We start from the raw sequence: 14,563 nt of genomic DNA, 5'->3' as shown, positions 1-14,563 counted from the left end.
TCAACCCAGTTGCGAGTAAAGCTGAGCAAACGACTTCACGCGAGGAGAGGAACGCGCTTGACTGGTTTCCAGTCAGTCATGGCACAAGTATTGACGTGCAGATTCACAATTTAGCGCCATGTTTTACTAATGTGGGATGAAGCTGAGTACACAACTTCAGAACTAACATTAATAGTTTCCTCTACTATTTTCTCATATATCCTTAATGAGCTTCATTAGAGTGTATTATTAAAAATGACTAATAATTAAAAAAAATAAAGTGTTTACAATTGATGTTTACCTGGATATGAATGTGGGGAAAGTACACAGCTTTGGAATGAGGCAGCAACTTTCTCACTTTCCTAAAATATGTATGTATTTGGTATATATTTTATTCATTTTTGGTTATCTTGACCACAAACAAAAACAAATGACAACCGAATAAATAAACTGAATAGGGGGAATTATTTTCATCAGAAACCGTTTATTAGCAATATCATTATGCTTTTGTTGTTGTTGCTATTCCTTATGAAGTTATATTTTAGCCTTGCACATCTTTTATTTTTTTTAAAAGAAGTGTTTTAAGTAAAATTTTAAAGTACATAGTACGTAGAATGTAGAAAATGTCGAACGTCATCCTGATTCCTTGTTAGACCACGCCCCTCGTCTCTGATTGGCTACTCACCCCACCTGGAGGACGACCATCCAATGCTCCTTTTCCGGGATTCCGACGTCGGCCTAGGCGAGCTATGCTGACTGCTATCGGCTAACGTGGCTGGACAAAAAAACTACTCCTCGCCAGAAGAAACACCTGTCACGATCTGCCTTTTTAGGTACGCGTTGCTTTCTCTGACCATTCTTTGTGATGACTGCTATTGAGGATTTTTATTTAAAAAAGTGGAGCGGCCCAAGAGGCGTAGCCAAGAGTCTGAAGGTTCCATTGCTCGTCGGCTAACCCCGTTAGCCTTGGCTGTGGCAAAAACTTTCGAGGCAAATTCTGAAGTGCGGATCGCTGCGTGTTAAAGCTGCCGTTTCGCTCATTTGGGCTCACATTCGCCATCGTCGACTCTTTTATGAATTTCATACGTTCAATTGTGCTGCTTAATGTTGCTGTGGAACACTGCCCTGGCCTGGTCAACGCCAGTTCTCTCTTCGCAAAGATCATTGAAACATGGCGCTATGATCTATCAAATACTCGCCCGTGTTGGTATCAGACTTAAAACCTCAGGCGGGGATAAACTAACAACGAGTTGGGTTCGATCGGTCACTTATTGGCGTGCCCGTTATCTTCAGCAGTGAATTGTTGCGGTAACATGACGGGCGACGGGCGGAGATTTTAGGATTAACATCCTTTATAGTGCAGGGGTTGGAGGGGGGATTTGGTGCGGGGGAGATGAGATGATTAACAACAGACAGTGTCAGTAGGATAACTCCTGTTTGTCCCAACTCGGTTGTTTGGGAGAGGGGCGTGACCAAACGATCAGATTACGCTGCTTTCTCCAGATCTGTTTGCACTGGCTTTCATACCGCACCGACTAGTGATCATGGTCAATTTTCCGTTGCCATAACCCTTATCCAATCATGGGTGGAATCGCAGGAAGTCACGTCACGTCTAGCATTTTCTAGGGAAACTATCTGAATGTTGTATTGTGCACCCAAATGGCTCTCAAGTTCAAGTTAGCTTTTGCATCAATTTGCGACAGTCGTGGGCTGCTTGACGACAACTCGCTTGCGTGCACAATGACGTTGAAGAGCTCAAGTTTTTTTGGGGCAAAATTGTTACACTGAATGTCTTCGGAACGCGGATTAAAGTGCTCCGTTTTCCCCCTTGAAAATATGTACACAAAAGTTGTGAAATGTAGTTATTCATGACAGAATGGAAAATGGGTGTGACCCCATTCGCCATACTGACAGTGTCAAGAGTGTGTTCAATGTTGTTATTATTTTTTCCACCAACTCTAACGTTCTATTAAGCCTTCAGGCTGATGATGTCGAAACTAATACTGACTCAGATACGCCTTTTCAAAAGTTAGTCAATCTTCCTGTGAAATTCTCTCTGTCGAAGTTCTCTTTCTGTTGAGTGACTTTGATTGAATTGATATGTAGTGAAGCCACATTCTTACCGTTTATATTGTGGATTGGGTTTCGACTCGGTGTGAGAAGTTTTAAGGCTCGGATTTATCCAAATTCTTCACATAGATTTGATGACATGGCGTGCCTTTGGAACATAGTTATGGCTATTAGTAAATTGGATGGCTTATAATTGTAATCAAAGCAATGAAGAGTTTCACACAACATGTAAATAGATCCTAAGTACCTATTGGTCTATACACAGACATTTTATACAATTTTAGGTGTTACCAGGGAACCTCTCGTGGACCACATGAATAGCCCTCCAGCCTGATCCTGAAATAGCTCACTGGTTACGGGACATTATGATCTTCTGAGCATGTTGTCACGGTGATAATTTCAAAACGTAAATAGTAGCAAAGATTTATTTAAATCGATGCTTCCATTCAGCTGTGAGGCATAATTGTATCTGTATCCAAATGTCTTTTAAATTCCGATTTCGGATTTAAATGTCTATTTTGTTTAAAAAGAGCACCTTTTTTGGAACGATAAGAGTAAATATAACCCAGCCTTTATGTTCCCTCTGATTTTCCCCTAATAGAGGCTTCTACTGTCAGCCATCACAAGCCGTGGAGGAATAACATCAACTGGGACCCCCAAAAAACTAAAATAAGGACTACCGAAGTTCAGACTATGTAAGCGGCATGTTGCAGATGGCCCCGTTTCAAAGCTGCGCAATGGAAGAAGAGGTCTATCTGCAGAGAATGTGGAGGTGGGAAAGATTTCTCCATCCCGGCCTGGACAAGCACCGCCACAGCGCAGTGACCTGCACGGTTCTTTTTGGAATGAGTTGATTTCTTCCTTTTTATCCCCGCCCCCTCCTCCCGTCGCTACATTAGCATACAGACCGAAATTGGGGCTCATTCGGCATGGACTCGGACGTCCTTTCATAAGGTTGGAGTCCCAAAGACACCGTTTCAGTTGATTATTGGAGAAGGCCAACGTGGACTCGAACTGACGGTTGAAGAGCGTGGAGGCGTCCCGCCCCGTAGCCCTCGGCCAGCCCGAAAAAGTCTCACTTCACCATAATGCGCCAAACGCGGTACCATTGAAGCCATACCAAATAGTTATGCATTTCCTATATACGTATTTTTCTATCACATTGCTTTTATGATGCTTAAATGCCGCAGTTCGGCATAGAAAGTTTGAGATTTGCACCAACAGAAACATGCAAGTAGAACCGCGTATTGCTATATGATTTTAAAGAATATTTATCAAAGTATTGCGACCATTGATTATTGTCGTCCCATGGCCTTTCCCAAACAAACACTGGGGTCATCGTAAGTGGTCAAACGGCGTTTTTGGGTCGACGGTCCTCAGCTACCTCTCCGCCGTTCTTCCCGTCTTTGCTCCGTCTCTGATGCCGGGCTTCATCGGTGGGGGAGTCGGGGGAGGAGTGGGTGGCCAGGTTTCTGCTCCTCCCCGCCCTTTCCGACCCAGCCGATACGTCCCGGTGTCCGCGGCGACCACCTTCCTCGTCGGATCCACCACCCTCTTCTTCTGCTTCACGTAAGTCCCAACCGGTACTCGGTCGTTTGGTCGCCCGGAAGGTTATTGATAATTACCATTTAAATCGTTGCTCAAATTCCCTAAATACAAACTGCAAATTATTATCTAGTCATACTTAATGCCCTATTAATTATTAGGCTAAAGAAAAGCTCCAAATTTCCCGGACTTTTATTGTTTTTTGTTGGAAAACTTGTTAAGACCCTGACGGACATAGCTTCTTAAAGGGACAACGCATGTAAATACAAACTCTTCTACACTCACACGTCGGCTCAGTGAAACTGCTCATGGCCATTGTTGGCTTTTATTGATGCGTAGACCGTGTTGTTTTACCTTGTTTTGTCGCCGGTCTTTTGGTCGCCCGTTGTTTGGGTCCGGGCGACCAAATGACCGCACACGGTCCCAACCATGCTAAAAAAACAAAGCAAAGTGACCGTGTATTTTTCAACAAAGCAAAGTAACCGTGTATTTTTCTCGCTCTTTTTCGTAGCTGTCCATGGCTGTACGAGTATTTCTCCCCCGTCATTCCTATTTATATCGCCGTCATCTTCCTCTTCACACTGGCCAACTTCTGCATGGCCACATTCATGGATCCCGGAGTCTTCCCTCGAGGTAGAAACCCGCCGGCCGGGATGTCCCCGTACGTATTTTTTTTTGACGTCTTGTCTTGTGCTCGCAGCCGAGGAGGACGAGGACAAAGAGGACGATTTCCGCGCGCCGCTCTACAAAACGGTGGAAATCAAAGGCATCCAGGTGCGCATGAAATGGTGCTCCACCTGTCGTTTCTACCGACCCCCCCGCTGCTCGCATTGCTCAGTCTGCGACAACTGCGTGGAGGTATGTGCGCCATTGGCCTTTATTTTTGTATGCTAACTTGTGGATGAATCCTACTCCTACTATGATGAAATGTTGTGGTGTTCCAGGACTTTGACCACCACTGTCCCTGGGTGAACAACTGCATCGGTCGCCGGAACTACCGCTACTTCTTTCTCTTCCTGGTCTCGCTCACCACCCACATCGTGGACGTTTTTAGCTTCGGCCTCCTTTACGTGCTTCACCACCGCCAGGAACTGGACACGCCGCACGCCGCCGTCACGTATCCTTCGCAAACGAGATCGACGGCTCTCGTTCGCCTTTTGTCGTCTTTCCTTAGCCCGCGTCCTACCAGTATGGCGGTGATGTGCGTCGCCGGTCTGTTTTTCGTTCCAGTGGCTGGCCTGACCGGCTTCCATATGGTGCTGGTGGCTCGAGGTCGCACCACAAACGAGCAGGTAAACGCACGTCGCGATGTTTTGTTTCTATTTGAAGCCGTGCACTGAATATTTGAATAATTCCTATGCATTTTTTTCCCTCATCCCTTTTCCGGAACGCTTCAGGTGACCGGAAAGTTCCGCGGAGGCGTTAACCCCTTCACCAACGGCTGCGTGAGGAATATTTCACACGTGCTCTGCAGCTCACTGGCTCCCAGGTCAGTCCTCCATGATACATTCTCTTTTAAAAGGCCTTTGACTCATGTGTTCCATATATGTACACTACTCCCCTCTTCCTTTTTTCAACCTCCTTTTTTATTTTGTAACGAGGTTAAATGGCGTCAATAATGAATGACATTGTTTTTTTTGGGGGATGACGCAAGGCATGATGGTCTGTTCTTTGTTTTAGATATACGGGTCGGACCCGGAAGCCTCAGACGGTAGAAATCCAGCCTCCCTTCCTCAGACCGCCTCTTACCGAGGCCCAGCTAGAAGCCAAGATCCTGGACAATGGCATCCAGAACGATCGGCACAGTACCAGAGTAAGAGTAGTAAACAAATGCGCCATTTAAAAAAATACAAAAAAAGTATATGAATACTGATACTTCACCTGAGGATACACGGCAACAGTTTGGCTCATGCTTCCTGCCTCCAGCTCTTCATTTATCCTGACATTTAGTGGAAGTTTACGGTCAAACTAAACATGAAACAACAATACTACTACTCAGATAGATAGATTTCCTAATATGTCATAAAGTGAATAACAACAGAATGAATCAAATTTGAATTTTGATGAGTACCGACCAATTGTCTTTTTTTTAGTCAAAGAGCAGTTTGGATCAAATGGAGAGCCAATCAGCAGACACGGAGGCCCCACCACCCCCGAAGCCGGAACTTCGTTACCCCGGGCTTTCTCGTGGTGAAACGGAGGGTAAGACCTGCGTCAAATCCGAGTGGAGTGGCTTTCCTTTTTCTGACGCTCTCACGTCTTGTCTATTAGAAAGCAGCTTGTTGACAGAAGGCGTGCCCACGCCATCCATGTGCAAGTATCGACCTGCCTTCAACAGCCCGGCGAGGAACCACACGCATGGCAAGGTACTCATTTGTTGCATGTTAATCCTCTAAGTTTTAGTTCACTTCAAAAAATAGTCGGAAATACTGCAGCTTGCGATTTAACGCCAACTAGTTCAATCCAAACTTGCGTATTTTTTCATCGGCAAAAACCTAGCACCCCCCTGCACTTTCTATTTTGGACGTTTTCCCCAATACGATGAGTCCCTCCTTTCTGATGTGAATTGTGGTTAACGCCAGGACCCTCTTTTGTTTGTTTGTTTTGTTTTGACTCAAAATTGATCGTTCAGTGGCCATCGGTTGATCAGTAAGTCCTGAGCAAGTGTCATGTGTTCCCCTTTTCCAATTTGTGTTTTGGAGTGGATATATCACCCCCCAATCCCACCACCACCACGTCCCCCCACCCCCGCCTTCCCCTCAAGTGCATTGACTGCAATGTGTCGTGGACATAGCGTGTAGTATTTCCATGTCTGTCTTTGACATTGAACGCCACGCGTTGCCTGTTCAAAGCGGTCAATGTTTCCGAACGCAGTAGTGTGATGACGGATTAGAGCACAGATCAAGCATCCGCCCCTCCCCCGTTTGTCCACCACCGACCGACCACTCTTTTTTTTTTTTTATTCCTGTTGCAATCTGTGGGACCAACTGTGTTTCTGTGCCGCCTCGGCCATTTTTTTTCTTCCCTTGGTAACCTTGGGATCGGGGCTCTGGGTCTTTTTCTTCATCTGCTCCTCACGCTGCCCCCCCCCCCCTCTCCTGTCTGTCTTTGCTCCTCCTCCTTTCTGCCCCCCCACCCCTTCAGGTGATCCGCGGGGAGAGCCTCGACTCTCCGTCTCCCTCTATCCTCCACTCCAGCCGCCGTCCCAGTTACCGTTCGGAACCGAGCAGCCTGGACGGGGCCGCGCTGGCGGCGGGGGGAGGCGCGGGCGCGTTCAGGGGGGCGGGGGAGAGGGCCGAGGGTCCCGGGCGAACGGCGGGCGGAATCTCGGGCTACTCCCTGACCGGGCGCTCCCACACGTCGTACCCATCGTCCCTGGTCCTGTCCGGCGGGGGCTCCCACTCGTCCAGCCTGCGCTCGGGGTACGCGCCGCATGGGGGGCACGGGGGGCACAATCCTCTGGCCACCCTCCAGTCGGAAGGCACCACGGACACCAGCTACAAGAGCCTGGCTAACCAGACGCCGCGGAACGGCAGCCTGTCCTACGACAGCCTGCTCACGCCGTCCGACAGCCCCGAGTTCGAGTCGGCCGCCCACGAGCTGTCGCCGCAGAAGCCCCGCGGACCCTTCCCCCCGATGACGACGACGGCGGCGGCGAGAGGCCACCCCCCGGGCGCGTCGCCGCTGCGGGGCTACACGTCCCCCTTCCTCTCGGCTCAGCTCAGCCAGCAGAGGGAGGGGCATCTGCTCCAGGGCGCCGCCACTTTCTCCTCCCCGCAAAGGGCTTACCTGCGCGCCGTCAGTCCGCCCCCTCCCTCCGGCCCCCCCGTCGCGCCGCACCCGCTACAGCAAAACCACGACTCCTACAGGGCGCCCCGTAACGCCCCGTCGTCGTCCTCCCCGAGCGAGCCCCCTCCGGTGGCCCCTCCGCCCCGCGGCCTCTCCCTGGCCAAGTCCCAGTCTTCCGCCGGAGAGGCGGGACCCCAGCACAAGCGAGGGGGAGGAGCCGGAGGAGGGCACCCGGCGCCACAGTGAGTAACCGTCCGTCGTGGTGGCGCTTTGCCTTTTCTTCCTAATCTTCCTTCCTATTCTTCCTCCCTAACTGGTGTCAGCCACCCTCTTCCTCCCTGATCGTTGTGAGTCTTCCTTTTGCTCCACTCGTTTCCACGGCGAAAATTAGTGTGCAGAAGCATGCCGGCATGCGCCCGCCCGTTTTCCGTCCGCTAGGCCTTTTTAGTTTGTCCTCGTGTCCTAGCGAATGAGGAGACAAAGCTCGACCTGTGTTCGGAATCGCTCCCTCCCTCCCTATCCACTCCGAGAGCTTCTCCAAGTGTGTTCTTTTTTTTTTTTTTTTTTGGTACCCCTCCCCCGGTCTGGCCATCGTTACAATAATTAGGCCCAGGTGAGCATCGTTCCTTTTTGCAAGCTCTGCGCTTCAATATCGGAAGAAGGTCGCTTTATGATTCACTTGCAACATTTTGCATATTAGAGGAAAATTGTGCCTACTTTGAAAAGTTTAACAAGAAGGCAAAATGTACTTTTAAAGTTAGAAACACTGCAAATCCATTGCTCTCGTTTAGGAAAACCAAAAGTATTTTGGCGCTTGAATTTCTTTTTACACACAGACATACCTGTCAACCTCTGCCGATAACTGCCCTTATAAATGATTATGATTCCCCTTACAAACCCCCCCAAAACCTTACAAACACCGTACGAGTACAGTGTTTGTAAGGTTTTTGGGGGGTTTGTAAGGGGAATCATAATCATTTATAAGGGCAGTTATCGGCAGAGGTTGACAGGTATGCACAGAGTATCCTCCAAAAAGTTTTATGACGACCGTATCATCCGGACTATAAACCGAGACAATCAATCGGCCCTCGACAAGCGCAGGAAGCAAAAACTAGCAGAGAAGGCGATCACTTAACAGTTCATAGAATTTGTTTTATAAATATTTTTCTAATTGACTCATCTTGAAACAATATGAACTATTTTGTTGGCTATTCCTGAAGAGTGAATAGGGAATAACCGAAAGATTCCGAACGCAGCCTTCGAGTCATTTCACGGCCGACGTCACGATCGTCTCTCTTCTTCCGATTGCTCTCTTATCAGATCGAGCTCTCGCACAATTTTGGCCAACCACAGCGCATCTAAACCAGGGGGCGGAGTCAAGAAGGTGACCGGCGTCGGGGGGACCACGTACGAGATTTCCGTTTGAGTGACCGGATGAGGAAGAGGAAAGAAAGGAAAGTCACTGGGTAACTTTTAATTCTCTCCTTTGGATTTTATTGGCCGCCGCAGAGCCGAAGGCGCCTGCCGACCTGCCTCGTCCATCTCGACTTAGACGCCACATTACTCCTTTTGTGACGCACAGATCATTTGGAGGCCGTTCCTTTAAAGGACGTCAGTACGTTAGTCGTGTGCAGTATTTGGGACACTTGAGGGTGGCCCGGCCAATTAAAAGGCGACTTTAAAACAAACTCGTGTCGACCAATCAGGAGGAAGGACGACTTTGATTGATTCCTGGACCACACGTGCTGTCGAGTGAAAAGCATCAAGGAAATCCAACCTATAAAAAAAACACAGTATCAATTTAGTTTTATAAGGCCTCGTTTTTAAATATTTTATAAAAAAAACAATGTATAGGATCTTACAGATTATTATTGGGTCCTGTTGTCAGGTGTTTAAGATGACTTATCAATGAGGGTGGCAAATGTATCACGTGTATAATTCTTTATTTTTCAATGATAAATGTGTTGCCAGTTTCCAATTGACGGCTGCATCAGCCACCAGCGAACGCTCCATGAAATTGTCGCGGCAACCAAAAAAATGATTGAGCTTTGTTGTAAGACACACAAACATTTGGAGTGGAATGCGTTTTGCTTGAATGTAAATGTCATTTTTATGTGCTGGAGGCGTTATGCAAAAATTCGATTCCTAGCTTTAAAATCATCGTCCGTCTCGTCGAAACGTTTTGGATTTCCAGCCCGTTACGATTGGGCCTTTTTAGATTTGAACAATCATGTGGAATGACAGCTTGTGTGTGGTGATGGTACTATTAAAGAAGGAAAAAAAACCTAACAAAAGCAAAGGGAGCTCATTAAAAGTTCATTATTTCTTATTCTATTTTGCAACTCACCATCGCTACTCATAATCTGCCATTACATACCACTATTTTTTAGAGCCCTGCGTGGGATGAAATCAGGGCCCGTGGATTAAGAAAAGCGCGGAATGAGATTATATTTATTTTAACCTGACCAAAAAAAACAAAGGAACTTTTGTAACACATGCCCAACCCGTTGTTTGTTTTCAAAGCTTGGGTACGTTTGCGGAAACTTTATTTTTCTTCCTTTTAAAGAACTTTTTTTTTTGGCTTTTTTTCTGTTGTTCCTCCACCTTGCTGATATTATACAATTCTGCTTTTTTGATGACGCTCAAATGTTGTCTGGACAAGTGACTTTTGAAATCCCACAGCCACGTTTTTAAACAAAAAAATGGATTCAGCATGCCTTGAGGAAAGCTTTCCATTTGATGACATTTTGTTTTCTGCCACCTTGCACACTTGTCGTTCATGCCGATGCTTTTTTTTGAGACTTTTCTGTCCCCGAAAGCGAAAATCATCGACAACGGCACGAGCGGCGGACGAAGAGATGGAAAAAGGCGTTTTGCTTTCCTCGGACGACGTCCAATCCGTGTGAGTACGTGGACGGAACTCGACGGTGAAATGAAATTTGGCTCACGTGGAATTGGAACGAGCTTCACCCATATCTGTAACACATTTAAGACTTTTCAAAAATGGCCTTATCATGAATTTTTGGAAGACGTCTTCTCAGAATAAAAATAAGGTCAAAGGGATTAAAAAAAAAAGGTGTTGACTCTCAAGTGCATTTTATTTGCCTTTGAACAATGGGACATTAGTAAACATGTTAAACAGTGAACAAATGTGACATACAAAACACAAGTTATTTAAATAAGTGGATAAAACGTCCCTATTTTTGTTTCTGTTGACAACAGACCAGTGACCCGACCCACTATTCCCACTGGGGAAAAAAAATCTTAAAGCGGTCTACATTCTACGTGATTAAGGGACATTTGCTGTAGGGAAACAAAAACAAAAAAATACTGGAAGGCAAGTTCACGTCAGAAAAACCAAATTGGAGCATTTTCCATCTTCACTTTTCCTTCTTGCTCTCCGAACTTGGCTCCGCCTCCTCTTGCCGGGAGTTTTGCTGGTCGTCTTCCTTCAAAGCGCGATTCTTGTTCAGCTTCTTGGACTTCTGGAAGCGCTCGTTGAGGTCGAACTCCCTGATGATGTTCTCCTGAGAACGAGGGGGAACAAAAATGAGTGGAAATTCCAGCATTCTGAAGTTTGTTGCGACGCTAAGCAACCTCATTGAAAGTCCACGAAATAGCTCTGCCTTTGCTGTCCACCGCTGGACGTCTCATCACTTCCTGACCGCCTTGGAATAACACCAGAGAGGGAAGCTGCTTGGACAGGGGGGACGTGCTCACTTTGTACCTATTCCAAAGATGATTATTCTTTTTTTTTTTTTGAAATCAAGAGCGAACAAGCATATTTGCGGAAAGCGGCGTACCTCTGCGAGACCTCTCCATAACGACCAATGTCCACCTTCCCGAACCTCAGCCCGGCACAGTTGTACCTTTAGCGCACAGTACGAATCAAACTTGAGTTTTTCCGTCTAATTGAGACCAAAAAAATTGGCTTTTACTTGAGCGACAGGTCAGCGTAGACCGGCGCGAAAGACTGGCAGTCGGACGACCAGTTGGCGTAAAATTCCACGATCCAGGTGACGCGACTGTCTTTCTGCAGCTCCTCCTGTTTAGACCAATGAAAAGCAGACATTTGTTGATGGCAGAATTTCAACAATGACAGTCCAATCCACTCACGTCGATGGTCTTGTCGCTGAAATACTTGATGTACTCGGGGCCCATGTAGAGAGGAGGCTTGCACGTCATGACAAAAGCTGTTGACCCAAAAACAATTCACCTTAATATTTCATATCTCCTAATTTCTTTATTTTAACTCTTCACGACGACCACCGACCGACACACAGGGCGAGGTAGAGGATGCCGAGACGGATGTCCAGTCGGAAAAAGAGGATGACGTTGGCCACCTTGCTGAACAGGAACAAGTTACCGATGTGCTGCTCCAATGTGACTGCGGGTGACAAAAACAAAGAAAGCCGGTGGCGACAAGGTCAGAAGAAGCCATTCCAGGGTAATGTTTACACAACAGTGGGCTCGTTTGTTTGTAGTGGAGTGCTTGACGGCGGGCTCGTAAAATTGTCTCACACACACACACACACACGCTTGCAATTTGGTTAAACAGTTACAATGGCCGCCGCAATTGCTTGGGAGCAAAGTCGATAGCTTGGTAGAATGCAATTGTTCTATTGAAAGGTCAATTTTGGGGATCACGGCAGGAAATTGCTAAATCTCAATGTCAGGTAATAATGATGATGGTTTTATTTATTCATTTTCAATCAGTTTTTCTGTCCATTGACCCCAAAAAAAAAATCACGGTGGTCACCATCTTTGCTGCCAGGATGCAGCTTTGCATATTATATTTTTTAAGCAATTGGTTGAAAGGAAATACATTATTTTGGAGTATTATTTTAGGCTAGAAGTGTTTTTTTTTTCAGTTTCATTATTTATGAATGTTCTTTTAATTCATTCATACGGTTTTAAAACAGCCATGTGGAAAAATTCAATGATTAAAAATGAAAAAAGTTAGTTTCATTTTATTTTGCACGAGACAAGGCAAGATACCACTCTCCAAACCAGATTAAAAAAAGAATAAGTACGCTAAATATGCGTTAAAAAATTGTAATATATACACAAGTCATTTAAATGAAGTGTCTGTATACACATGGACAAATATAATACAATTAGGACCTAGGATCTACATTAAAAATGTAAATGTTTATTTTTTTAAATGACCTTAAACAGTCAGTTGCAATATGTTGCCACTCACTTGCTCTCCTGTTTTTCATCATCACGATGGCACTGAGAAACATGAGAATCTCCACTTCTCTCTGTCAAAACAGGCACGAGAATGAAAAGTGAGACCATCAAGTGATTTATTTATATATATTTTTTTAGCCGTGAGATGGGCACCCACCCAGTCGAAGTCGCACGAGTTGCCGTCCTCGCGTTGCGTGGCCAGGTGCTCGCACAAACCGGGAGCCTTTCGAATCACCAGGAACGCGACGGTCATGAAAAGGGACGTGATGTAATACGGCTTCAGCAGCCATTTGTAAATCTGCGGCAGGTGGTACAAGAAAGCGCAGACCCCGGTGATTAAGCCCATTTTCGCCTATGGGAGCTCGCCAGCTGATGGTGGAAAGTCAACTGGAGGAAGTGACGCAGGGTCTCTTCCGGATTTCCGCCGCGCATGCGCGCAAATTAATTTGGGGCTTCGTCGGGTGCCGTAGTTTGGGCGCGGATTGCAAAAATATAAACAAAAGAAAATGGAGGAAAATGCCGCAACGACGACGCCAAGTGAAAACTCGTCAAAGAAACCCCCAAGTGATGACTTCTCAGTGGAGGCTTCATCATCAAAGCATGTCAAATCAGAAGCAGCTTGTGTCCAACCTCGAGGCTGCAGGTTGAAGTTTTATCATAAAGTTATCGAGAGAAGTTTGGCAAAGTTTACGGATTTCGCCAGGTGAGGGACTCTACTTTATTTCTGTGACCTTTGTATTCTAAAGGAATACTAAAAAAAAGAACTCATCTTTATTTTTATTATTTTTTAAATAAAAACAGCACCGACAGGTTTGCCAGCATGTTCCATGAGCTCTACAAGATAAACCCTGCGAGGATGGAAATCGTCAACAAGGAGTTTGTTAAAGAGTTTCAGAAATCTCTTAAGGTTTGCACCCGTCACTGATGTCTATTGTTTTTCCTCGCGTTTACTCGTGTCTGTATTAAATTAAGGATGGGATCGACTTACTGAACAAAGAAGCTGGAATCGAGGCCAAACTAAATAAACTGGACGAACTGGAGACTGCTGCTAAAACCAGTCCAGATCCTGCATGGTTGGTACACAAAGTAGAGCCAAGCAAGGCATTTTGACCCGTCCTTGCAATTAGGCTTATCACGACAATTCCTATATTGATTTATGATCCAAAATACATAGAATTCTCGGAGAGACAGGATTCATGTTCAATTTGTGGAAAATATTGGTTTGCTATACTGCATAATTCGGCATACATCCAATAACGTTTCATACCTAACGTCAACGATTCCGTATTTCATGACCTGCTTTTTGTTGTTTTTGCATCATTGTGTTCTTTCTTGGTCCAAAGTAGTATGATTAGCGTTTGTATTTAAAAAGCAAACTATCCAATCCTGCCAAAAGAATAACACGATCCACTTGTTTTTTTAGGCGTCCATCGGGGGATCCAGAAGAAGACTTGAGCAGCTCTATTATACCGCTTTATCAAAAACAGGACGCCTACTGGCGACGGAAGCTCCAAAAAATCAAAGCTGAGAATGCCACCCTTGCACAAAAGGTGAAAGCCGGCAGGGAGAGGACGGCTCAGACGGACCGGCGGATTTCGACGGCGCTTGCCGTTCTTCTTTCAACTGCTGAGTGGGAGGTAAGAGACAGAGAGAGAAGAAAAAAAGCGTCACATTTCACGTTCAACAGTTGTATATTGAAAAACATTGTTTTGATTCCATTCCTAGATGTTTTTGTACCTTACATGAAACTATATTTTTTTCTCTCATATGATACAACAAATAAATGTGTTTTTCTCTCTTTTTCTTCTTTGTGTATCTCTTTTTTTGTATATTTTCCAGGCATTATCCAGTGATTTAGAAAGCCGGACATCTTCATTATGCCCTGCAGATGTGTTAGATGTGTAATTATTTGCATGAATTAACATATATTGTATATAATTGTTTATTTGTCGTTATTCTCAATAAAATAAACCCTATAAAATCCAAG

The 14,563-nt window shown here is 45.7% G+C and overlaps 3 protein-coding genes across 5 annotated transcripts; 2 read left to right on the top strand and 1 right to left on the bottom strand.

The window, feature by feature from the left end:
- Nucleotides 1-668: 668 nt before the first annotated feature.
- LOC144082140 (palmitoyltransferase ZDHHC5-B-like) lies at nucleotides 669-10,459 on the top strand. Of its 3 annotated transcripts, XM_077609030.1 has the most exons (13): nucleotides 669-812; nucleotides 2,651-2,821; nucleotides 2,949-3,618; nucleotides 4,106-4,227; nucleotides 4,295-4,452; nucleotides 4,539-4,711; nucleotides 4,784-4,886; nucleotides 4,992-5,083; nucleotides 5,275-5,407; nucleotides 5,688-5,796; nucleotides 5,866-5,960; nucleotides 6,739-7,625; nucleotides 8,704-10,459. In XM_077609030.1, exons 3-13 carry the CDS (start codon nucleotides 3,470-3,472, stop codon nucleotides 8,807-8,809), a joined length of 2,127 nt encoding a protein of 708 aa, XP_077465156.1. In that variant the 5' UTR covers nucleotides 669-812; nucleotides 2,651-2,821; nucleotides 2,949-3,469; the 3' UTR covers nucleotides 8,810-10,459. The 3 variants fall into 3 exon arrangements, 2 of the variants coding, with proteins under 2 accessions (XP_077465156.1, XP_077465155.1); XR_013303157.1 differs by having other exon boundaries at nucleotides 2,651-3,618; nucleotides 6,739-7,730; XM_077609029.1 differs by having other exon boundaries at nucleotides 2,651-3,618.
- A 3-nt stretch (nucleotides 10,460-10,462) lies between these two features.
- Nucleotides 10,463-12,998, bottom strand: tmx2a (thioredoxin-related transmembrane protein 2a). The gene is made up of 8 exons (XM_077609032.1): nucleotides 12,734-12,998; nucleotides 12,587-12,647; nucleotides 11,657-11,770; nucleotides 11,500-11,576; nucleotides 11,322-11,428; nucleotides 11,187-11,252; nucleotides 10,981-11,110; nucleotides 10,463-10,910 (listed from the first exon to the last, which is right to left on the bottom strand). Exons 1-8 carry the CDS (start codon nucleotides 12,920-12,922, stop codon nucleotides 10,764-10,766), a joined length of 891 nt encoding a protein of 296 aa, XP_077465158.1. The 5' UTR covers nucleotides 12,923-12,998; the 3' UTR covers nucleotides 10,463-10,763.
- Nucleotides 12,759-14,562, top strand: pmf1 (polyamine modulated factor 1). Its single transcript, XM_077609033.1, has 5 exons — nucleotides 12,759-13,279; nucleotides 13,378-13,483; nucleotides 13,549-13,649; nucleotides 14,000-14,213; nucleotides 14,416-14,562. The coding sequence occupies exons 1-5, from the start codon at nucleotides 13,083-13,085 to the stop codon at nucleotides 14,479-14,481; spliced, it is 684 nt and encodes a 227-aa protein (XP_077465159.1). The 5' UTR covers nucleotides 12,759-13,082; the 3' UTR covers nucleotides 14,482-14,562.
- The last annotated feature ends 1 nt before the right edge of the window (nucleotide 14,563 follows it).

Source organism: Stigmatopora argus, chromosome 9 (genome assembly GCF_051989625.1).
Source record: "Stigmatopora argus isolate UIUO_Sarg chromosome 9, RoL_Sarg_1.0, whole genome shotgun sequence".
NCBI classification, from domain to species: domain Eukaryota; kingdom Metazoa; phylum Chordata; class Actinopteri; order Syngnathiformes; family Syngnathidae; genus Stigmatopora; species Stigmatopora argus.
This window is presented reverse-complemented; position numbering and strand designations above follow the sequence as displayed.

Excerpts from the sequence above, each read along its gene's own strand:
- LOC144082140 (XM_077609030.1), top strand. The coding sequence starts at position 3,470 with ATGCCGGGCTTCATCGGTGGGGGAGTCGGGGGAGGAGTGGGTGGCCAG. Across the intron at positions 4,228-4,294 it reads TCCCGGAGTCTTCCCTCGAG|CCGAGGAGGACGAGGACAAA; the intron begins GTAGAAACCCGC and ends TTGTGCTCGCAG. Across the intron at positions 5,084-5,274 it reads TGCAGCTCACTGGCTCCCAG|ATATACGGGTCGGACCCGGA; the intron begins GTCAGTCCTCCA and ends TCTTTGTTTTAG.
- tmx2a (XM_077609032.1), bottom strand. The coding sequence starts at position 12,922 with ATGGGCTTAATCACCGGGGTCTGCGCTTTCTTGTACCACCTGCCGCAG. Across the intron at positions 11,771-12,586 it reads GATGAAAAACAGGAGAGCAA|TCACATTGGAGCAGCACATC; the intron begins GTGAGTGGCAAC and ends TGTCACCCGCAG. Across the intron at positions 11,577-11,656 it reads CTACCTCGCCCTGTGTGTCG|CTTTTGTCATGACGTGCAAG; the intron begins GTCGGTGGTCGT and ends TTGGGTCAACAG.
- pmf1 (XM_077609033.1), top strand. The coding sequence starts at position 13,083 with ATGGAGGAAAATGCCGCAACGACGACGCCAAGTGAAAACTCGTCAAAG. Across the intron at positions 13,484-13,548 it reads AGTTTCAGAAATCTCTTAAG|GATGGGATCGACTTACTGAA; the intron begins GTTTGCACCCGT and ends TATTAAATTAAG. Across the intron at positions 13,650-13,999 it reads ACCAGTCCAGATCCTGCATG|GCGTCCATCGGGGGATCCAG; the intron begins GTTGGTACACAA and ends TTGTTTTTTTAG.